Source organism: Gordionus sp. m RMFG-2023, chromosome 4 (assembly GCF_954871325.1).
Source record: "Gordionus sp. m RMFG-2023 chromosome 4, tfGorSpeb1-WG-v2, whole genome shotgun sequence".
NCBI lineage: Eukaryota > Metazoa > Nematomorpha > Gordioida > Chordodea > Parachordodidae > Gordionus > Gordionus sp. m RMFG-2023.
Genome location: NC_088778.1, coordinates 9,327,640 through 9,351,536, shown reverse-complemented (window position 1 = coordinate 9,351,536; position 23,897 = coordinate 9,327,640). Strand labels below are relative to the sequence as shown.

Sequence of the window (23,897 nt, the reverse complement as noted above, 5' to 3'; positions counted from 1 at the left end):
TATGGAATTTTTGTTGTGCGAATGCCTTCCATAATCATCCATCATATGTGCCTGTGAAGATACATGCACAATAATATCAGGATTAAATTTCATGATCATTATCAGAGTCAGATACTATATTTTCATCTTACTCATTTTCGTTATTATTAGTACACTTTTAAAAAATAATTACATTAATAAAAATATTTATTATATCAACAGCATTGAACCCACTTTTTACTTTTTTTCTTAAATTGTGATTTAATACCCTTTATAAGATAAGTATAAACAATTATATATTTAATAAAAAAATTACTTTGCTATTTGTCCAATTTTGAGTAATATTCTAAAAGCTACTATTTCAAAGCTTTTCTTTATATCATTGAAATCAAGCCCACCATGTCTTTTTCTAATGTGGTCTGTCCATTTATCATCTCTTATATTATGCGATGTGGAATTTTTAATTAAGCATTTGTATTATTTTTGGGCATATTTTGAAATTGGAAAAATAATTTATGACAAGAAATCTCGGATAACAGCCTAATTTACAAAACATAGACCAAAATTTCCAGCAAACCATATTATATTAAATAATAAGTGGGGGGGGGGCTCTTATTATTACATACATAAACTAGAAATCATTGGTTATGGATGGATGTAGCAAAACAATAAAAGAATTAAATTTTTAAAAAAAGTACCCAAACTCAAATTTTTAGAAACAATTGCTTTGGATCCCCCCCCCTTCCACCGTTGTAGGGGCCACTGGATGCTATATTTTTGGCTTATTTTATTCCCTATTTACATTTTTCCCATAATTTTATTCCAGATTGGATCGACTCATATCGGCGATGTCGAATATCGATTTGATATTAAATTGGCTTCTAAAAACTGGATCGGCACATTAATCCATTTATTAAGTGATTAATTACTTTTTAATAAAAATATGTAGTTTAAATTGTAATTATTTAAATTTACTGTCACATTAAATATTTATTTGTTCCTAAATTATATTTTGTTATGTTATTTAATTATATATATTATGTTACATATATAATATTGCATGTAATAAAACCAAATATTATATTTATAATTACAAAATTTAAGATAAAATTATAACATTCTGAAATATTTACCATAAAAACATTTCAACGAAATAATAAATAATTTAAATAACAAATATTAATAATTTAATAATTTTTTGGTTTAAAAAATGGACAAAAAGATAACATAAATTAGTTGGCAAAGACTTGTTAAAACAGATAAGATTATTTGTATTAAAATTACATTATATAACACGATTAAAATTCATTATTCTATTTTTAATTTTACAGAAATGATTAGTAGTGATAGTAACAAAAATAAAAGTTAATGAAAGATAGAACAATATAATTCTCAAAACACTTGATCATTATAATACGAAGAAAGCCATTTCTTAATATAACATAGGTGTTTTCATAATCATTTTATATATATACAAAATAAATTCATTCATATAAAAGTAATAAAGAAATTTAATGAGGTGGTTGAGGGCTTGTCAAAATTCAAAAAATATATCAATAAATTTCAGGAGTCTTTTTTAAGTATGTTTAATTTTTTAATAATCTGAGATGAAATAATAAAAAGCTATAAAATATATGATCATCATAATTTCGCCTCTTTTGTATAAAAATATATATGGTATTAGTGTAATATTGTCATTTATATTTCTTAGCTCCAGCTTGTGCATTATTATTCAAATTATGATTCGATGCTAAAGTCTGTGGATTCTGATGTGCGTTCGACGAATTTTTAGGCAAGGTTAAAATTGGAATTTTTAGGGTTTGCGATATTTGCAAACATATGCAAATCGAGTAACGCGTTATGTCGAAAGCAGTAAATATGAACGCGAACCATAGAACAAACCTTTAAAAAATAAACAAAACAATTTAAATTTGAAAATAAATTTCTTACTCATAAATTAGTTCAAAATTTTACTAGTACGAAAAAATAATTAATTAAATCAACGTTTTTTAACTAAATCATTTAAAGAACAAACCAACCTCTCGTCGAATAGATGGTTGTAGTATTGATTAAGCGCCAAAAGGGCTGGCCCCCCGAAAATTCGATCCATCATACTCAATTCGCTTTTTGTCATGTGAGCTAGGACCAAGAGAATGGTGAGTTTAGCTATCACCAAACCGAACGTTAGAATGTATAAGCATAAGTGACGGCGTAGAGCTAACGATTTGTCGAATATGGCCAAAGCGGCTACGGCAGCGCCGGCAAACGGTATCGCAGGGGAAAGGACACTGGTATCAGCTACAGTTGACTTATTTCGACCCGCTCCCCCACTAAACACGATTGTTACGTATGAGTAGATTATGTATGCAGAACCCATGCCTAAAAATATTGCCCATTTGTAAACATCAATTTTTTATATATTATTATCAATAAATAAAAAAGAATGTAGCTTGAATAGGCCTGTGCACCACAGGCTGACCGCGACCGTTGGCAATTTTCTTCATGTCAGAAAACCAGCCGATTGAGATAAGACATACCGCAAAGTCCCCACCTACGACGGCGGCCGTGGAATTGTTTTTAATAAAATATTATTTTAATTTGAATTTTAAAATTAAGAAAATATAGTTAAAATTTGTAATGTGAAATTATGGGAGATCATCGTATATGCCTGCAATCAATTTTTGAGCCTGTCTAGATTTTGGATATTGATTATTCTTTCAAACCTTGATTTTATGTATATATTGATATCTCTGTCACATATAAAAATTCATCAACAGATCGAATTAATATGAAACATTAGATACGATTACTAAATCCAATCAGAGAGTCTGTAGAATTTTTTTCCTCCGAAAAGGGATGAACAATTAGGCTAGGTTTATTATTTAGCAGCAAAATAGAAAAAAATATACACAATAAATCTGATATAGTTATCATTTACCTAAAAGAAAATATGCAAAAAAAGCTTGATCATTGGTTTCCAATTTCCGAATTACAAGTTATTATATAAAATAATTTTTTTAAATATTTTTATTATAAAATTTATAAAATATTTTGAACATTAGATAATAGCGAGATTTTCAAAATTCAAATTTTATAGAATTGCAATTTCTAATTGGACATTTAAAATTTATAGAGCATGCTAGAAATGCAGTTAGATTCAAGTTGAAGATAATGGGTAAGCATCCAATTCATATATGGTTAAAATAGCTGATACTTTCCCTTTGAATCAACGAATAACTAACCATCTAGAATATCATATTTTACTTGGCCAACACTCTACCAGAACAGGACATATTAAATGGATGGAAAAAGCGACTGGAACTTCCTATATTTGCTAGTTTAGCTTGGAAAGTACTTTGTATATCTACAACCAATACACCTAGCGAAAGAACTTTTTTCATCGCTTGATTAATACTCTATGCCAAAAGAACTTTTTTTTATATCTCATCAAACTCGATAAAATATTATTTATTTGCCACAATTATAAATTTAACTAAATTTGATCTCCAATTTATTTATATTTTGTTTGCTTTCAAATTTATATATAAATTTGTTTTAATAAAAATCGATAGAGTATTGATGTGATTGATGTGTGTGACTATGATCTAAGTAAAAACGCAATTCCTAAATATATTTCGGAAAATGAGAAGTGCATAAATTTATAAAGAGGTGGGGCAAAATTATAAATCGTTGTAATACAATAAATTTTAACTATTCATTCTTAAGATATGTAGCACTGTAAACGCCGCCGCCAAATTATCAGACGGCGACTGATTTGACGCGCCGATGAAAAATGAAAATAAACCGCCGCCGCTTGAGACTTCGGTGCACAGGTCTAGGTTTGAATCATATTCGTAATAATGATATTATATGTAAGTGTGTTATGAAATGCGGCTTATTAAAAAAATTTATAACCTGATATAACGGCGATAACCAGTCTCAGATAAGGAACCGTGTCCCAAACGGGAGTTCCAGCCAATGCAGATATAAGTAAGACGGCCGCTACGCCAGCCTGTGCTTCGGTAACGTTCAAGGATGTGAATAGGAGTCTACCCGATACATAGGTGTGCCAGTGGGCCGTATAGAAGGCAAAAAGAGTGAGTAAAGCGATAAAAAGGGCAGGACCAGGCCACACGCCCAGCTTAGCGCTGATACAGACAGAAAGAACGGCGAAAACGGCCGAGATGGCATCACAGCCTGAAATAAAAAGTTTATTTTGGTATATAATTTTAATTAATGAATAAAAGGAATGAACAAAAAAACTTATAAAAATAAAGTAACCATAAATGATAAAAATAATGTTAATAATTCCATGTGTATGCACTATATTATAAATAAAGAAATCGCTCAATTAAATCAATAAAAATAGGAGAAAACAAACCGTGATCAAATAACTCCCCCAGAGGCGAACTACTGGACGTCCTGCGAGCTTGTTTTCCGTCCAAGGCGTCGAGAGACTGGTATATAAACAGGCCCAGGGCGCAAAGAGCGCATGCCCATCTAGGCACATCCCTGGCTGCATCCGGACTGTATACCATCAAGATCAGAGTAGTGAAAACATTGCAACTGAGCCCTAGAAGGGTTAGCACATTTGGGGCTATATAAAGGGGTATGTAATTTAGTTGACGTTCCCACAGACCCTGCATGCTCTTTTCTAACAGGGATTGCCCCGAAGCAGAATACTTGTGCTCTTGCAGGTGTTTAATTTGTTTGGGTTTCAGGATCGTAGTTGAAGGAAGGAAGAAAGATGAGGAATGGTGTGGCATGGTGATGTGATGATTACTCGATACTATATTGCAGAAATTAATTTTAAAAAAAATCTTTTAAAAAGAATACATAAAATGAAGATCTTAAACATTGGTTAAAATTTTTAATTTTTTTTACAAGGTTTCCAATTTTTCAATCAAAAAACATTTCGAAAGAAAAAAGTCACTTGTATCATGTTTTCAATAAAAAAAGAAAATCGGCCATTTTACACAAAATTTTAATTAATTTTATTAAAATAGCAATTTAAAGAACCAAAAAATTTAGTGATTTTAATATGTTTTATTTACCAAATTTGATCAAAATTAGTGAAATTTAATGGCCCTGTCGGTTTGATCTTTAGAATCCGTTTGGATTTTGTAATCGGTCTTTGACTCGGAATATAATCAAATATAAAGAATTTTCAGAATCTTATCAAGTTTTATATATAAGTTCCTATTTTTAATAATATATTATTCTTAGTTAGGTATATTAGATAAATATGTAAATAAAATATATATAATACTCTACAATAGTCCATAATAATATTAATGGTTATCTTCTATAATTATCAGTGACTTAGACACGGGATCCCTCCTCCCACCCCCTGAAAAATAGATAAAATTTAATGTTTATTGATAAAAAACCCTCTACTTAATTTTTATAATTATATAAATCATAATGAACTTCCTATTTAAAAAAAGTGCGCGTATCTTTTAGATTATATTAAATGCCAAGATCATATAATAACTCAATGTCAATGTCTAAAAGAAATAGTGAATAAAGATATCAAAAAATAATAATATATTGAACAAATGCAGACAAACATTGCATACATCCGTTTATGAATAATGATAGTCATCAAAATCACATACTAGACTATACAATCTTATGTGACATCAGATTTAAGCAAAATATAGATTTTTGTATGCCATTAGTTATAGAAATATATTTATATTTACATTTTTTTTTATTAATTAAAAATTTAATAATATAATTTTATTTATAAAATGATCATATATTTTTTTTTAACTGATATGTTAGGCAATAATATAAATAATATGATGTTCAATACGAAGATTACGTCATTATGATATAAAATATTTTTGATTAAAATTCATTTTTATAAAAACTTCAGGAAATTCTCTAATGAACCAATTTATTTATTATTCTAGTCTAGCTCTATAAAAGTGTCAAATAAAAATAAACTTAACAAAAAGGGGAATAGTTCTAGGCTCATTGTCATTATAAAGGAGGGAGGAGGAAAAGTGTCATTATCTAATATATTTTATAATACTCGTTTATTTTTGATAGAGCTGTCGGCGTTACTCAACGACATTACTTTTTAAAGTAACGCCATTACGTTGATTTCCAAAAATAACGCTTACTTTACTTTTTTTAAAGGGTTTCTATGAAAAAAGATTCAATAAATTTATGAATCAATATATATTTACACTATTTATAAAAATAAATACCTGGCCCGTAGAATGGGTGCTGATGTATTATATTTTATAAATAGTGTTTTAAAGAATTTTAATGTTCATTAGTCGACAAAAATCACTTTTTCTTATCTTGGGAATGAGTCTTGACACTGATTTCTTGTCTTATTTTATAAATATCTTTCCTCAAAAAAATGAAACAAATAATTTCCTTCGATTCATTTGGCTTTTAAAATTTTGAGATAGTATACAATTAATATTATCCACTAATCTCTAACACAATAGAAAACATCCAATAACAATAAAATAACGGCTGACAAAAGAATAAAGTGGCACCCTTTTAATTTATATAATTATCTAATTTTTTGAACATTTTTAACGCGTTATTGACAATGAATGGTAATAAAAAATACCATATTCTATACAATTAAGATTATAAGGCAAATCAAATTTAAAATTGTAAATTTATATATAATTTATTTGTCATTCAGGACACAATAAAATAAATTAATGAACAAACTTATTATCATTGACAGTGACAAGATTTTTTTTTTTTCTCTTTAGCTTTCACCTTTTCTGGTGGTAAGCTCAGTGACAAGATAAAATATGTTATAAATAACCCTTTATATCGAAAATTACTAGGAGTATCAAAAATTCTTTGGTAGTCATCGAGGAAGTATAGATTTTTTTAAATATCGTAGAAGCCTGAATATCGGTCAATATTTTTTTAAAGTATGTCAATAATCGGATTATTTGATATATGAGGTCTGTAAAGCCGGACCCGCGGGAAATTTTTAAAAATATTATATCGAGCCGGGTAATAAAAAAATACAACGGGCCGGGTAGAGCAATTCAAGCATATTTTTTGGACCGAGCTGGACTATTTATATTTAAAAAAAATCTCTGATTTTTAGCAAAATTTTAATAGGCCAGCCTGGGGATTGAAATGTTGAAACCATTTTGAAAATGAATACAATATGCTTATTTCTTTGTTTTTAAGAGCTGTCTAACTAAAATACATGGAAACTGGGCTTGAAAATGGGAAAAAAATCCACAACAGGTTTAAAAATTCGATTTATGCAGGTCTCTGAGTTAAAAAGTATAAAATATTGATTGAGATGTTGTCACATGAAGTTAATGTAGAAAATACTAGCATCTATTTAAAATAATAGAGGTAGAGGTTCAATAAATAAAAAATAATAAACAGGCATTTCTAAGACATAGTTTAGTTGGATAATAAAAATCAATTTAATCAAAATCGTGATTACTTTAATTATTTTAATTCTCGTTATTCATTTTCATACATATAATGTATTTTGTTCATTCTTATCTCCTTATATAGTGAGAAATCATTTAATATTCAATTTTAAAACCTAAACTAATATTAAGCTAAAAAAATGGTTTAAAAATTTTTATTAGAGATTTCTCTCAATAAATAAAAAAAATTAATTTGTAAAATTAAAAAATAACTTACCTAATTTAATAGACTAACAATCACCATGAAGGACTTTCGAAACAAAAAATAAATTAAAACGATTTTAAATAATATTTATATACTTTAAATTGATGAGTATAACTTTAATTAATATAAAATGATAGTTTTATTAGATAATATCATATAAATGACTTATGTTATGGTTATGGATGTTATATAATCAAATGATGATGTGATTAGAGATCTGCAAAAGTAGGCCCGGCCCAAACGGGCTTCAGGCTGGGCTTATTTTTAAAAAAAAATCAGGTTGGGGCTGGGTCTTATATTTTTAAAAATGGCCGGGTCGGGTCTTGGAGTTTTTTTTTAATATATTGAAATTTATCAATTTTATGTTCAATATTTAATGTAAAATAAAAATATTTGATTTTATTTATGGAAACTAGATTTGACACCACATAACATATATCTTTTATTTTGAGTAATTATAAAAATTAATTTCTATATTTAAATAAATTCGGGCCGGGCCAGCAAAACTTTTTAAAAATTTTTTAGGGTCGGGCTTGAAAATTAGAGATTCAGATCACTAGAGATACATACAATTAAAATATTTTTAATAATCAGATATGTAATATCGGATCTGTAATTAGCAGATGTCAATTTAATAACGGATCGACCTCTAATAATATCGTTATACTCTATCAAAAATATTGAATCGATTTTCTTATAACTAGGCCCGATTATGCCCCGATCCGGCATACCCCTAAAAATTAGCCACGTGGCATTGAAAATTTGATCTCATTGGTTGTATAATTTGAAACGTAATTCGGACTTAGAAGATAGGATAAGAATTGTGTCAGTAAAAGTAATATAATAATTTTATATATTTTAAAGGATGCAAAAAAAAAACCAAAAAGCAATAAACCAAATTATATATAATTTAATGTTATCAATATAAATATTTAAAAAATAATTACCTTTACTTATTTTATTTGTAAATATTTTGTTATAAACAATTGTTGAGCCGTCAGAATTTTTTTTTGTTTAAAATATTTATCATAATATAATTTAAAAGCGAAACCCAAATAGAAAAATGGAGGATTCTAAAATTTCTTGATTTTGTGGATACAATTACCACAAAACTCATAATGAAGATTTTTAAAAATGACTGGTATTCATGGATAGCCAGTTATAACAGTATCTAAGATTAAAGATATTAAAACAATTTTAAAAAATTTCAATTTGGTTTAAGGGTTTTATTTGAATTAGTGTTGATATTTCATCCATAAAACTATTACGCAAGCCTGAAGACTTAGTTTGTAGAAGGAACAGGTTTGCACATCTCGAGCAGTTTAACAACACTAATAACGATTATTCGTTTTAGAAAAAAAAGGTAGATAACGATAACCAACAAATTTTTATTTGACAGTTGACTTTCTATTTGAAATATCGAATTAAATCAAGTTCAATAATTTCCTGTGTGGACCTCTGGAAGCATTAACCCTTAACTTGCCAGCTTATATTATATCGCAGTAAAAAAATTATGATATAAGATATTTTATCAACTAAATTTATAATTAATCAGCATTTGATTAAATTCACAATTTAAATTTTAAAAAAAATTAAAAATTTTGCTTATAAGACATCACTCAAAACAAATTAAAAATGGAATTACGTTTGTCATTAAAGCTAATCCATATTGCATAGTATCAAAGATTAAAAATAATTTCAAAAAATAAATTACATATTCTTGTGAATTTCTTAAAAAACCTAAAAAATGGAAATGGGTTTGTCATTTAAAGCTGATTTAGAAAATTTGAGGTGAATACTATTTATTCATGCAAATTACATATTATTATAAAAATAAAATATAGTATTGAGTTAGTCAGGATCATATCTAGAAAGAGTTAACATAAATTTAATTCTTTGTTACTCTTTAATAATGTAATTTCAAACTTATTTTAGCATTTTTTGGATTAGCTTTATCACAAATCCATTTTTATTTTATTAGATTCTGAGTGATATAATTTATTGATCCTATACCTGCATGATTTCAAATGGGTACTAGCATTTTATATATCAGTTTCACAAAACAAACTCATTTCCATACTTTATATATACTTTTTTTAATAAATATGTTTTACTTTTTGGAAAAGTTTACCTGTATAATTAATAATTTTATGTAATTATCTATGTTATGAAAAACCAATTTCTATTTTTAATTTGTTATATTTAAGGAAATTTACCTAAATGTGTAGTCTAGTTTTTTTTCTCTTATTTTCTATTTCCCCCCCTTACCTATATAATTTCCAGATGTTAACATTTTCATTTTTCTATTTAAACAGATAGATTTTTGGTTATTTCTCATGAATGCCTAATAATGTGCATTCTAGTTTTTCTTAGATTTTTCTGTTTCTAAATTTATTAGCATTTTCTGGTAAGAATTACAAAGTAAACCCATTTCTATATTTATTGTTTTGAATATTATGCATATTTTTATGGATGTGTAGTACTCTTTTTTTATTTTTTATAGGTTTTAAGATTTTTAACTATGAACTGTAGGGTCACTAGAGAGGGTTGTGCACACAGGGAAAAAATATCTTTAAAAAGAAGGTCATTCTGAAAATATTTGCTTAAATAAAGGTCATTTTAAAAGTATTAGCTAAAGGTAATTTAAAAAAAAAAAGAATGTTAGACTAGTGACACCACTGCCTATGCATTTACAAAATTAACCTTATGTGACAAACATATTTTCACTTAATCTTTTTCGTGCTTTGTATGGATCAAAACAAATAAAATATCATTTTCGATTTTAATAACTCTGATGCTTATCACATATCTACTTATTTTTGATATATGAATTACTTTTAGAATAAAAATTAAAATTCTCAGAATTTTTTTCCTTAATTGCTATTAATTAAAAAATACTTAAAGAGATTTTTTATTGAATTTCACAAATTTTTTTTTTATATTAAAGATAATTTTTGGAAATTTGTTTTTTAATCTAAGCATCACAGTTTTAACCTGAGCAATTAGTATTCTTTTTAGGCAATTATTATTTTTATTTGAACATTCAATATTTGTTCTGAACATTAAATATTTATTCTGAGCATTTAATGAATTTGTTTAAAAATTCCTGTTTCTATTGTGAGAATAGGAAATGCATAGTTAATCACCACCCCCTTCCCTGATATGGTACAGGCCCAGATTAAAATTAAAATGTTAATTAATTTAGGTTATAGAAATTTCTTAGATCATTAAGAATGAATAAAATAAAGTATTCAGAATAAGCAAAATAATATTTTAATTGAAAAACTATTTGCTCCAAAATATTAAACCATGATATGTTATATATTATTTTTAAAAAAAAATTCAAATAATCTGATTATGTTTCAATTTTTGTTTAAACTTTGACATAATACTCCAATAATCCAGCAAGTCAAAATATAATATATTTAGTTTTAAAAATTTGACAATATTTTTTTAAAATTATTATATGTTAAAATAACTTTTGTTTCAATATTATAAATCAATAATTGTTAAAAATTAAATATATTGATTAGTTGTAACTTATAAAAATAAATTGCAAGCCTTAATATTTTAACTAAAGATAAAGATTTAAATCTTTGTATAAAACAAATTTGAAGAAAATTAGATGTTACTTTATATATATATTCTTATTTCCTATTTCTTCATTTATATAGCTACAAATTGTGGGTATGATTCTCGAGTTTTCATATGCAAACGTAATAAAGAAGCGCTAATAAAAAATAATAACATGACATCTTTCATTGTCATATGATCTATATGATCGATACTCTCATGTAGTGTTGTTTCAAGAAGCCCGATTCAGGTATATTAACATCCCTATTAAAATTTTAGGTGAAGTAATATTATGTTAGCCTCGAGATTATGTAAAAATAAGTCCAATTTCCACCATCTATTAGCAAATTCTTCAGGCTTCCAGAGTTATTATTTTGGCAAAAATATTAATGGGCATTTTATAATTCGACAAATATCGGGCTTTTTAACAACACAACCACAGGGTTGGAAAAAATTTCAGAATATTTATTTGAATATAAATACAAATACACTTCACAAAAAAGGTTTATGCATGTAAATATACATACGTTTTTAAAAAATGTATTTCAATTATAAATACTAAATTTCTACAAAATATTTTCACAAAAGTATTTAAATGAAACTACTTTGACGAATTTTTTTTATATAACTAAATATTTTAACGAATACTTTTTGTAAGTGGATTATTTTTATTACTACATTATAAATTTTTTTAAAATATTTTATTATTAAATGAGTGACGAAGGTTCTATAGAGGCAAGGGCTTAAGTTACGGTAAAAAATAAATATGTACCATTCTTTTTGCGTACGTAAAAATATTACTATTCTCAATGATATACTATTCTATAAGGCCATTATTTTTTTAAAATTGCAAATTAGTCATAATCATGGATCCTATTTTAAAATATTACAATCAATGTTTTTAAGAAACTATCTTAGTTTTCTAGAATCTCAATGAAAGCATAATTCCCCCCCCCCCATATATATGTTTTAAAAAGAACATTCCTTATTTTTGACTTTTTTAAATTGTTTACTTAGTTATTTTTTTACAGGTTAATATAGTTTTATATATTATGCATATTTTTAAATGCAAATTAAGATTTTTAAATATAAAAATTTATATTTTTATATTAAAGTCATTTTCTTTTAACTTACAATTATAAAGTTTTGTTTTAAAGGTTATTTGAATATAAATTTTGAAAAAAAATGTTTAACTTTTTGTTCTTTTCTTAATTTAATGTTTAACCTTAAAATAATTTGTTCTTTTCTTACTTTCGTAAAAAATGTTATATGTAAATAATCATATGTATATATATATCCGACAATTTTTAGTAGAATTAAGAGATTTTGAAAAGATAAAATGTTTTTATAATAAAGAATTAAAAAAATAAAGTATAACAATTTTTTATATAATCTTCTGCCTTCTATAATTTTTTAAAAATATTATATTCTTAAAAAAAATTTTTAATTGTGTTTTCGAAAGTTTATCAAAAATATCATTTAGCTCAAGATAATGTTTTTATAATATCTCATCTCATGGATATTTTGATATATTAAATGATATAAATTTTCTAATTTTGTTATAATTTTTCCATAAATGTCCAGAAACGGATATATTATTTAATATATTTCAAACTATAATTAACGATTATTGACTAGAAAATATTTTAGATTACAGAAATTTAGTTAATTCAAAAAAAACATATTTGATATTGTCGTAGCTTAAGATAATTTATTTATTGAAGCAAATAATCAAATGTATATAAAATCAAAAAGAAAACGTGGTGATTCAAAAGGTGATTCTCGGCATAGTATTTTGAAGATAAAATAAATAATCTGTTAACTGATAATATCATATAGTCTTATATATATTGTAACAACTTAGTATAATTAACTATTTAACAAAAAGAAAGTTACAAAATAAATTTTCCATTATATTAACTGTTGTAATATTTAAATAAAAACGAAAAATTATTATGGAAATTAAAAGAATTATAATGATATTATTTAAAATTACAGACTATGTAAATGATTATTAAAGAAAGGATATATTATTGAGATTTTGTGAATATCAAACCACTTTCTAAATGTTGGAATTTTATTTTGTTTAACCCTTTTTCTTTTAAAGCTTTTTATTTTTCTCATATAATTTGTTAATTTTTAATCTTTTTATTTTTATTTTTCGTTCTATCTTTTGTTACTTTTTCCTTTTATGTTAATTTAAAATGGATTAATTTATAATTAATAGAATTTTTTAAAGGAATTAGAATTTATAATATGTATTTTATTTCTAGGCTCTAATACCCAACTTATACATTAACTTTACATTTAGCAATATTTAAAATATTTGATTTATAGCCGCAAAAAAATATATAAATAGATAATATAATATTATTAACAAAAACATTATTAGAATTATAATATTAATATAGATATTTTTGGGGAGAATTTATATGTATGAAGACAATTAAATAAAAGTTAATAGATCCGATCTGGATGCCCAATATATAAAAATTTCATAAAATTCTAATAATTAAAAAAGACATGACCTTTTGTCAATGTAAGTTGCTAAGAATTATATTATATTATGTGGTTTTTAAAAACCATTAATTGAAGCATATTTATGAATTAATTAACCTTTTTAATCACTTGTAATTCTTTAGACGCAATTTTTTTTAAGCAGTCGAAATTATTTATACTGTAATAGATTTTGTATTAAAAAATATCATTTTTAGAAATGGCATGTATTGTTTTAATTATTTATATGCAAGTTTATTTTGTATGCATAATATAATAAATGACAAAATATGAAATTCAGAATAATTGTACATTAGCAAATTTAAAAAAAGTATTATATTGCAAATTTTGGATGAGGTCTTCGCTCACCATAAATTTTTTTTTAGTTAAGCCCCCTGAGATTGTAGACTTGTGACTCCCCTGAATTATAGATGTATAACCCAACCGAGTTCGACAAACTTGCATTTCTCAAATCCGCAAGGACATATTGAATATGAAAATTTTCGGATATAGTCCAAAGCCGAGCTATTTGAAAAGATAGGACGCGCCAACTATATTTTAGGGGTTAGCATGAAAGAGAAAATTTAGCATTCACAAATAAACAAAATATGCTCTATTTTTCACCGCGTATTCGCTCTAATGTGAATGAGAGGTTATCACTTCTAACAAATATCAACAGCAACACACTTACATAAGCCGAAACAAAACATTGGGTAACTTTATTATTACTCCAATGGCCACATTCATCCGTTGAGATTTTAAAATTAACTGTTAACACTTCACCTCTTTTCTAAAAATCTTGGGCACATAAAATACGAATCCACACATTGGAAGCCAAAGAATTCCTCTTCTAAAGACAAAAAAATACAAAGAAATATTTATATATAATTATAATTACTACACATTTTTTGAGTTACATTTATGTTTTCATAATTGTATCCCCTATCCTCTATTTAACCTTATTTTTTATTATATAAAGTTTTTATATGTCTAGTCCCTTAATGTTAAAATTGTGATAAATAATTTGGTTTAAAAAATTAATTCATGCATACGACTGGACATGGAAATCTTTGAAAAACTCTTGTATGCTTGTTATGTAGGATAACCATTTTATTTTTATATTTCAGGTAAAATAAAATATAAAATTTTAACTATTGTGTTGATTTTTAAGCGTTTAGTAGAAAAAAAATTTTGTATCACATAATTATTTCTTCTCTAAATATTATGAACTATATATTAAAGAAAATGTAGGATGATAATCAATTTCTTATGAAAAATAAAATAAATATTATTTTACCTTAATTATACATAATATATCTCATAAGTTTAAATATTATTTTATCATAAATACCTCATAAGTTATTTAACCTTATTATTTTTATAGCTTTCACAAAAATGGAATTTCTTTATTTTGACTATAATGCTACGACACCCTTGGAAGAATCTGTTCATAAAGTCATAAGCCATCATTTAAAACACTCCTGGGCTAATCCTAGTAGTAATAATATCTTAGGGAAAGTAGCTAAAAGTGTTATTGAAGAGGCTCGAGCTCATTTAGCAAAACTCATAGATTGTAATGATCAATCCAATATAATATTCACTAGTGGGGGTACAGAATCCAATAACACTATTGTTTATTCTGTGCTAAAGAACTTTCAAAAGACTAAAGATAAAATCTACAAAGCTCAAGCTGGTGTTGAAAGCAATCATCTGAACAGTCCAAATGGGTTTAATGAAGTATATTGTGCAAATGGTAACCATAATACTCAAATTTTTAATGAAAACATGAACATACCACATGTTATTACATCATGTATTGAGCATGATTCCATTCTTTTGCTACTTCAAGATCTTCAAAATAAAGGTAGATCAATATGGTTTTTAATAAATGTTTTCTTCTAAATTTATTATCATCAAATAGTTTGTATTAGTGCTGTACATTAGACCTGATATTTAGGTTCTATTAGTGTTGTTAAATAGTTGAGTTTTATTGACTCTGAACTCGAGCCATAGTTGTATAATACGGCTCAGACTAGAGCGGCTCAATAAGCCATTTGAGCCGACTCCTGAGCCGATTTTATATTTAAAAGTATTTTATATATAAAAGAAAGTAGTGTTGTTAAATAGTTAAGTTTTATTGACTCTGAACTTGAGCCGTACGTATAATACGGCTCAGACTAGAGTGGCTCAATAAGCCATTTGAGCCGACTCCTGAGCCGATTTTATATTAAAAATTATATTATATATAAAAGATATAAAATTTATAAAGAATTATTCAAACTATTATTTTATATATATAATAGAGTTGTTAAAAGTTATTTTTTAAATGGATCTAGGTGCAGATACAAATACATCGTCTAAAAATGGATCTAGATGCAGAAATATACAATTTTAAAGATACATCTAGATACAGATACAAATTTTTGCATGCTAATATACAGGGTTCGCCGTTGTTCTCAAACAGATACAGCAGATATAATCTTGATCTGTAAATATATTTGGGTTTATTTAGGGGATATATTATATGCCACAAGCTAAGAATCCGTTTAATATATTATTTGGTGTTACTGTAATTATATATTTTAACCGACCCATAACAGCTTTATTACCCCAAGGCGACATATATTATAAACATCGTTATTGCGTGGTGACTTCTCTATAGATTTCAGATAAATTTTATTTTATAACAAATACATTAAGGAACATATGTGCCAAATTTGAATCCTGAGGATATTTATATTTTAGTAAAAGCAAAATATACTAGAGAATGATTTTTATATTTTTTGGGTAAAAAACAGTTTTTTGACAAAATAGGAAAATCAGGTAAGTTTTTAAAAAGATGAACATAGGTATGAAATTAGATATAAAAATACATCTTCACACCAAATTTAAAATCTTTGTGCTCAAGGGTTAAAAAATTATTCGCGTTAACATTGTTACCCCGTCAATCGCTTTACCCAGGTCTCCCCTACATAGAGAAAATTTTTTAAGAGATATATAATATAATATAACATGATATTGCATCAAACTTTAAAATTTATTTAAAATTTTTTACATTATTATTTATCTCATAAGAATTCAAGTAAAATTTCTTTTACCTGAGATTATACCTATATAAATCCTGCATAATAATTTAATTGTATGATAAATCAATTGAAATTGACGCAATAATTTGTTTTTTATTAATATATTTTCGAATATTATAATTTTATATATGTATAAATAATGTAAAAAATATTATATAAACAATTTAAATAGTATAATACATAAATTATTTATTCCCAAATATTATCGGTAATAGTAAAAAGATTCACATCCCACGAATTTAACGACAGCGTCTGTTTAAGAACGGATGAAGACATCCTATTTCTCTTCTTAGTCATTGTATCGACAGCTCTAGAGAAAGTTCTTTCACTTGATACGGATGTAGTTTTTTGTGCCATAAAATCTTTAGCTATTTTGGACAACCTTGGAAAACGATGAGTATACCGAGACCACCATCCCAAAACATTCTCAGTGGTCTGTGCAACTGGGTCTGATAAATAATCCTCTATTTCCCCCATAGCAGGATTCACGGCTTCTTGGGCACAGCTAAAAATGAATATATAATTTATATATAAGTTAATAAATACTTACGTTCGCAATTCATTAAGTATATTTACTGACATTAAATGAGATTCATTTTCTTCATTAGTAAAATTATATCTATCCAAATTATTATTATCATCATTATATTGAATAAATAAATCTTTCATAATATTCCGATGTATTCAAAATCGGCGGCAAATATTTTTTCTTAATCCTTGGATCAAGTATACCGCAAACGTAATTAGGAAAATTTTTCCAGCATTTTTGTAGCCCCACTTTTAATACAATTATTTGTACTAAATCTACATACAGACTCCAAATTAGTCTGTATTTTATCCATGTATAACATGGCCATACCGATATTTCTGTGGCTCTCCTCACTTATTTCGCAGGTTATTTTATAAAATGGAAACAAAAATTGTTCTAAAAGCACCAAAAATTTAGATTCCTCGGTGTTTAAGCTAAAGTCTTTATCACCACTGTAATCTTTAGCTAGCTGGATATTCTATTAAAAATTAAAATATGTTAAATGTTATAATTAAAAATACCTTATTAATGGCTGTAATCATGATGTACTTGCTGTTCCACCTTGTGGCAACATCCATCGGTATTCTAATACCCCCACTTATCTTCATGAATCCTTGCATTAATTTGGGGCTTCTGTGAATACTTTTTACGAAGCCCTCAATTTTTTCTAATGATGGGGAAAAATAATCCAGCCCGTATTTCACGATAAGATTTATAGTATGGGCTAAGCATCGGTGATTATACATTTTTTTTTTATAATTTTTTTCTATATATTCTATCAATAAATTAACTCCATGGATAACATTAGCCCCATTATCATTCGTTATGCTTATTACTTTGCTAATAATTTCATATTCCTCTAAAGTTGTTTTTATTATTTCAAAAATATCCTGACCACCATGGGGGTGTGGGAATTCAAGAATATCTAATAAGAAATTCTTTATCATCCATGTTTTATCTATATAGTGGATTGTTAATGAACAAAACGTCATTTTATTTAATCCGGTCCAAATATCGGTTGTTAAGGAGACTTCACTACGAAGCTCGTGAAGATTGGTAATAATGTTTTTTTTGCAGAGATGTATATTGTAATTATGGAATCATTTCCTAATTACGTTTGCGGTATACTTGATCCAAGGATTAAGAAAAAATATTTGCCGCCGATTTTGAATACATCGGAATATTATGAAAGATTTATTTATTCAATATAATGATGATAATTAGGGATGTACCGATATTTTATATCGGATCGGGCCGATATTTCGCTCATTTTAAAATATCGGTTATCGGCAAATATTATAAAATTTTCCGATCCAATATAAAATGGCGCTTTTAACAAAATTTAAAAAAAGTTATATCTATAAAATCGAAATACATTTTTATGTTTAATTTTTTTAATAGAAATCATTAGTTAATAAACATTCTGCAATATAGTTATTTTTTTCGCATTCTGTTTAAAAAAGTGTTCATTAATCTCTTCAGTATCTGTTTTTAGTGATGCTAGTGATATTAACAGTCCCCATCACCGCCGACATATCTCTGATAAAAAGAAATCTTCGATATATTAATTTTAAATATTAATTTCAAATTTCATAATATATTTTTTTATTACTAATTATGTAAATAGATTAATGTTATTACTTATTATATAAATAATAGCAATTGAATTGAATATAAACTATAACTGACCATTATAATATATTTAAATGACATATGTTATGGTATAGTAAAATTATAGATGTTGTACTAATAAAAAGTATATTAAAAATTAAAACCGGTATCTTTGCAGAATACAAAATTAGATATGATATCGGATTGGTTATCGGCCGATATCAATTTAATATCTGAAATATCGGATCGGATCGGCCTCCAAAAAGTGGTATCGGTACACCCCTAATGATAATAATAATTTAGATAGATATAATTTTACTAATGAAGAAAATGAATCTCATTTAATGTCAGTAAATATACTTAATGAATTGCGAACGTAAGTATTTATTAACTTATACATAAATTATATATTCATTTTTAGCTGTGCCCAAGAAGCCGTGAATCCTGCTATGGGGGAAATAGAGGATTATTTATCAGACCCAGTTGCACAGACCACCGAGAATGTTTTGGGATGGTGGTCTCGGTATACTCATCGTTTTCCAAGGTTGTCCAAATTAGCTAAAGATTTTATGGCACAAAAAACTACATCCGTATCAAGTGAAAGAACTTTCTCTAGAGCTGTCGATACAATGACTAAGAAGAGAAATAGGATGTCTTCATCCGTTCTTACAGACGCTGTCGTTAAATTCGTGGGATGTGAATCTTTTTACTATTACCGATAATATTTGGGAATAAATAATTTATGTATTATACTATTTAAATTGTTTATATAATATTTTTTACATTATTTATACATATATAAAATTATAATATTCGAAAATATATTAATAAAAAACAAATTATTGCGTCAATTTCAATTGATTTATCATACAATTAAATTATTATGCAGGATTTATTATTATGCAGGATTTATATAGGTATAATCTCAGGTAAAAGAAATTTTACTTGAATTCTTGAGATAAATAATAATGTAAAAAATTTTAAATAAATTTTAAAGTTTGATGCAATATCATGTTATATATATCTTAAAAAAATTTCTCTATGTAGGGGAGACCTGAGTAAAGCGATTGACGGGGTAACAATGTTAACGCGAATAATTTTTTAGACCCTTGAGCACAAAGATTTTAAATTTGGTGTGAAGATGTATTTTTATATCTAATTTCATACCTATGTTCATCTTTTTAAAAACTTACCTGGTTTTTCTATTTTGTCAAAAAACTGTTTTTTACCCAAAAAATATAAAAATCATTCTCTAGTATATTTTGCTTTTACTAAAATATACATATCCTCAGGATTCAAATTTGGCACATATGTTCCTTAATGTATTTGTTATAAAATAAAATTTATCTGAAATCTATAGAGAAGTCACCACGCAATAACGATGTTTATAATATATGTCACCTTGATGTTATGGGTCGGTTAAAATATATAATTACAGTAACACCAAATAATATATTAAACGGATTCTTAGCTTGGGGCATATAATATATCCCCTAAATAAACCCAAATATATTTACAGATCAAGATTATATCTGCTGTATCTGTTCGAGAACAACGGCGAACCCTGTATATTAGTATGCAAAAATTTGTATCTGTATCTAGATGTATCTTTAAAATTGTATATTTCTGCATCTAGATCCATTTTTAGACAATGTATTTGTATCTGCACCTAGATCCATTTAAAAAATAACTTTTAACAACTCTATTATATATATATAATAATAGTTTGTATAATTCTTTATAAATTTGATATCTTTTATATATAATATAATTTTTAATATAAAATCAGCTCGGGAGTCGGCTCAAATGGCTTATTGAGCCGAGTCTGAGCCGTATTATACGACTACGGCTCGAGTTCAGAGTCGATAAAACTTAACTATTTAACAACACTACTTTCTTTTATATATAAAATATTTTTAAATATAAAATCGGCTCAGGAGTCAGCTCGGGTGTCGGCTCAAACAGCTGATTGAGCCGATCAATGCTGAGCCGTTTATTACGACTAAAAACTCGACTCGAGTGGCGGCTTAGCCGCATCGGCTTAGCCGTTTAACAACACTAGGTTTTATTGGCTTATTTACATTTTTCGCAGAGATGCACCACATTTAGCTAATACTCAACTCAATACTAACACAACATCTACCAATACCAGATGCTTAATACCAATATCAAAACTAATAATTATTTATTGAAAAATGTAGAGATGTAATTAACCATATCATTTTTAATTAATTTGTAAAAATAAATTAAAAGTTAAATAAGTAATAACATTCCATTTTTAATCACTTCGAATTTTAAAATAATTTTTTTTATATAATTGTAATTATCATTTTTGGCATTGGTTAAGAATATTACATATTCAAATAATAATAAATTAATAATAGGAATCTAAATTCAATTTATTTATAATGAAGGCCTAAAAAAATAGAATTATTTTAAAAGAAAACAACAAAAAATGATTTAAAATATTTAACAAGCCACATTCAGCCTTGCCCATATTTTAAATGAGACTTTTGGGGAATAAAAAACAAAATACACTCTTAATCATTAATCATAATGCACTAAATATTGCTTTGGCAACTATTAAGATATGCAACCCTTAATAAAAACTTAAAAATAATAGTGAAATTTCAAATAATCATACATACCAAAAATAAATAAATTCTAAAAGATATTAACTATTTTATACCTATTATACTATATAATATTTATTCAATTATAATATTCATAATTTAATAATGAAATAGCAATCTAAAATAAATTATTAACAGGAAACTTATAGTTATATTAATAAAATAATAAATATTGCAATCAAGTATCTTTAAATTAGAACCTAAAGATTTTATATATTTTTTAGACACATTTTACATTTGGTAAGGATAGAATTATTTTATTGAAGATATTATTCTACTGTAGAGTATTTATTATATTTGGGCCATGGTAATTCAGAATGTTGATGATATCGATGCTTACTCTAATCTATAAATAATATTCAAATAAAAATAGTGACTTGTTAAAAAATTCAACTGATATAGGAAACAGTTAATTAAAAAAAAACTTTTTTCATGAAAAATTTGGATCAATATTAAATTAAAATTTTTATTTTCAAATGAAGATTTTTTAAATTGAATGAATGCATTCGTCAAAAAAGGAACCGCGTTCACATTCAAAGTTCGTAATAAATAAAAGGAACGTCGTTCATTATCTTTTCAAAAAAACCAACTTAATTCATGAACGCATTCAATAGAGATCTGCAAAGTTAAACCCGGCCCGAACGCGCTTTGGGCCGGGCCTAATTCTATTTAAAATAATCGGGGCCGGGCCTAATATTTTTAAAAAAAAATCAAGCCGGGTCAGGTCGGACCTTGGTATTTTTTTAAATATATCTAAATTTATCAATTTTATTTGAATTTTTTATGTAAAATAAAAAAATTTGATTCTATTTATTGGAAAACGCCATATAACATATGTCTTTTATTTTGAGTAATTATATAAATTAATTTCTATATTTAAAAAAAAATTGCCGGGCCGGGCATGAATAATTAGGCCCGATGCAGATCACTAATTCATTTTGCATTATTTGAAATGAAACTCAAAACTAATGTTATTTTGATTGAAGTTATAATCCAGTGCAATAAATTGTTCCCGTGTGGTCTGAATAAAATTTTATTAATAGATCGGTCAGCTCCTTATAGTTATAATTATAATAATATTTTATTATCAACTTAATTTTTTATTATTGATAAAAATAAAAGGTAAACTCTCAGTAACCTATCTTCCAATATCCCCTATCAGTGGCAAAATACTTATATCTGATCTTGTATCAGCACTACAGCACAACACTCGCTTGATAACCATCATGTTAGCCAACAATGAGACAGGAGTTATACAACCTATCAAAGAACTCAGTCAAACTTTAAATGATTTTTGCCACAATCCGAATAGTCAGTGTTCTATCAATCGAAGTGATATAATAATCCATACGGATGCTTCTCAAGCTATTGGTAAAATACCCATTTCTATCATAGAGCTAGGGGTTGATTCCCTTACTCTCACGGGCCATAAATTTTATGGTCCCCGCATTGGTGCACTATATTATTCTTCACATTTAAAATTCCATAATAATCTTAACCCATTATTGTTAGGTGGCGGTCAAGAGGGTGGCCTGAGAGCCGGGACAGAAAATACGGCTCTTATAGCAGGGCTAGGAGAAGCCGCTCGTCTGGCCTATATGAGTAATCAAGCTTTAAATCCTACAGGAAAGGATTTCTCATACAGTCTAGAGACCATCACAGCTTATTTGATAAAGCGTTTATTTAATACCTTTGGACCTGTTATAAATTTTAATAATTTGCAATTTTTGTCGACAGACTTTGACTATTCAAAAGAAAAAGAGAACAATTTTATAGATTTCGAGCAATTATACTTAGACAATCACCGGGGTCATTTACTACCTAATACTTTGTCCGTTTCCTTCGAATCTGATTCCGTGAAGCATGAATGGGGATGCATGATACTGGAAAAGTGTTCTAAGTTAATGGCCAGTACGGGCGCTGCTTGCCATGCAGGCAAATATGAACCCTCAAAGGTTTTACTTAATAGTGGTATGAATGTTAGTACGGCTAAGAAATCAATTAGATTGAGTACTGGTAGGTTCACTACACAGCAACAAGTAGATGACGCCATTGAAGATCTGAGATTGGCCCTAAATTTTTAGACATTCTTCACGTTAGGTATTGGCTTTAAGCAAACAGTATTATTGATTATAAAGCTTTTCCTGATTAGTCCTTTTTCCTAGTCTTTAGATATTAATTCGCTCTATTTTGTTTTTGGTTATTATATTTTGTAGTCAATTTATATGTATATATATCGCGAAGAACTTTTTGAAAATTTATAGCTAATTTAAAAAAAACATATTCCAATTTTTTGTATTTTGGTGTTAATTACCTCAAATTTTATATTTAATATAATGCCGATAT

General features: G+C 26.6%; 2 protein-coding genes across 3 annotated transcripts; one reads left to right on the top strand and one right to left on the bottom strand.

Moving 5' to 3' along the window:
• Positions 1–1,249: 1,249 nt before the first annotated feature.
• Positions 1,250–11,383, bottom strand: LOC135927803 (choline/ethanolaminephosphotransferase 1-like). The gene is made up of 5 exons (XM_065463995.1): positions 11,256–11,383; positions 4,361–4,768; positions 3,895–4,176; positions 2,019–2,358; positions 1,250–1,881 (listed from the first exon to the last, which is right to left on the bottom strand). The coding sequence occupies exons 2-5, from the start codon at positions 4,743–4,745 to the stop codon at positions 1,674–1,676; spliced, it is 1,215 nt and encodes a 404-aa protein (XP_065320067.1). The 5' UTR covers positions 4,746–4,768; positions 11,256–11,383; the 3' UTR covers positions 1,250–1,673.
• Positions 11,384–14,736: 3,353 nt separating this feature from the next.
• LOC135927950 (selenocysteine lyase-like) lies at positions 14,737–23,887 on the top strand. 2 transcript variants are annotated; one of them, XM_065464236.1, is made up of 4 exons: positions 14,737–14,819; positions 15,077–15,187; positions 15,233–15,556; positions 22,674–23,887. In XM_065464236.1, exons 2-4 carry the CDS (start codon positions 15,088–15,090, stop codon positions 23,633–23,635), a joined length of 1,386 nt encoding a protein of 461 aa, XP_065320308.1. In that variant the 5' UTR covers positions 14,737–14,819; positions 15,077–15,087; the 3' UTR covers positions 23,636–23,887. The 2 variants fall into 2 exon arrangements, with proteins under 2 accessions (XP_065320308.1, XP_065320307.1); XM_065464235.1 differs by having other exon boundaries at positions 15,077–15,556.
• The last annotated feature ends 10 nt before the right edge of the window (positions 23,888–23,897 follow it).

Excerpts from the sequence above, each read along its gene's own strand:
- LOC135927950 (XM_065464235.1), top strand. The coding sequence starts at position 15,088 with ATGGAATTTCTTTATTTTGACTATAATGCTACGACACCCTTGGAAGAA. Across the intron at positions 15,557-22,673 it reads TCAAGATCTTCAAAATAAAG|GTAAACTCTCAGTAACCTAT; the intron begins GTAGATCAATAT and ends TAAAAATAAAAG.
- LOC135927803 (XM_065463995.1), bottom strand. The coding sequence starts at position 4,745 with ATGCCACACCATTCCTCATCTTTCTTCCTTCCTTCAACTACGATCCTG. Across the intron at positions 4,177-4,360 it reads GGGGGAGTTATTTGATCACG|GCTGTGATGCCATCTCGGCC; the intron begins GTTTGTTTTCTC and ends TTTTTATTTCAG. Across the intron at positions 1,882-2,018 it reads AACCATCTATTCGACGAGAG|GTTTGTTCTATGGTTCGCGT; the intron begins GTTGGTTTGTTC and ends TATTTTTTAAAG.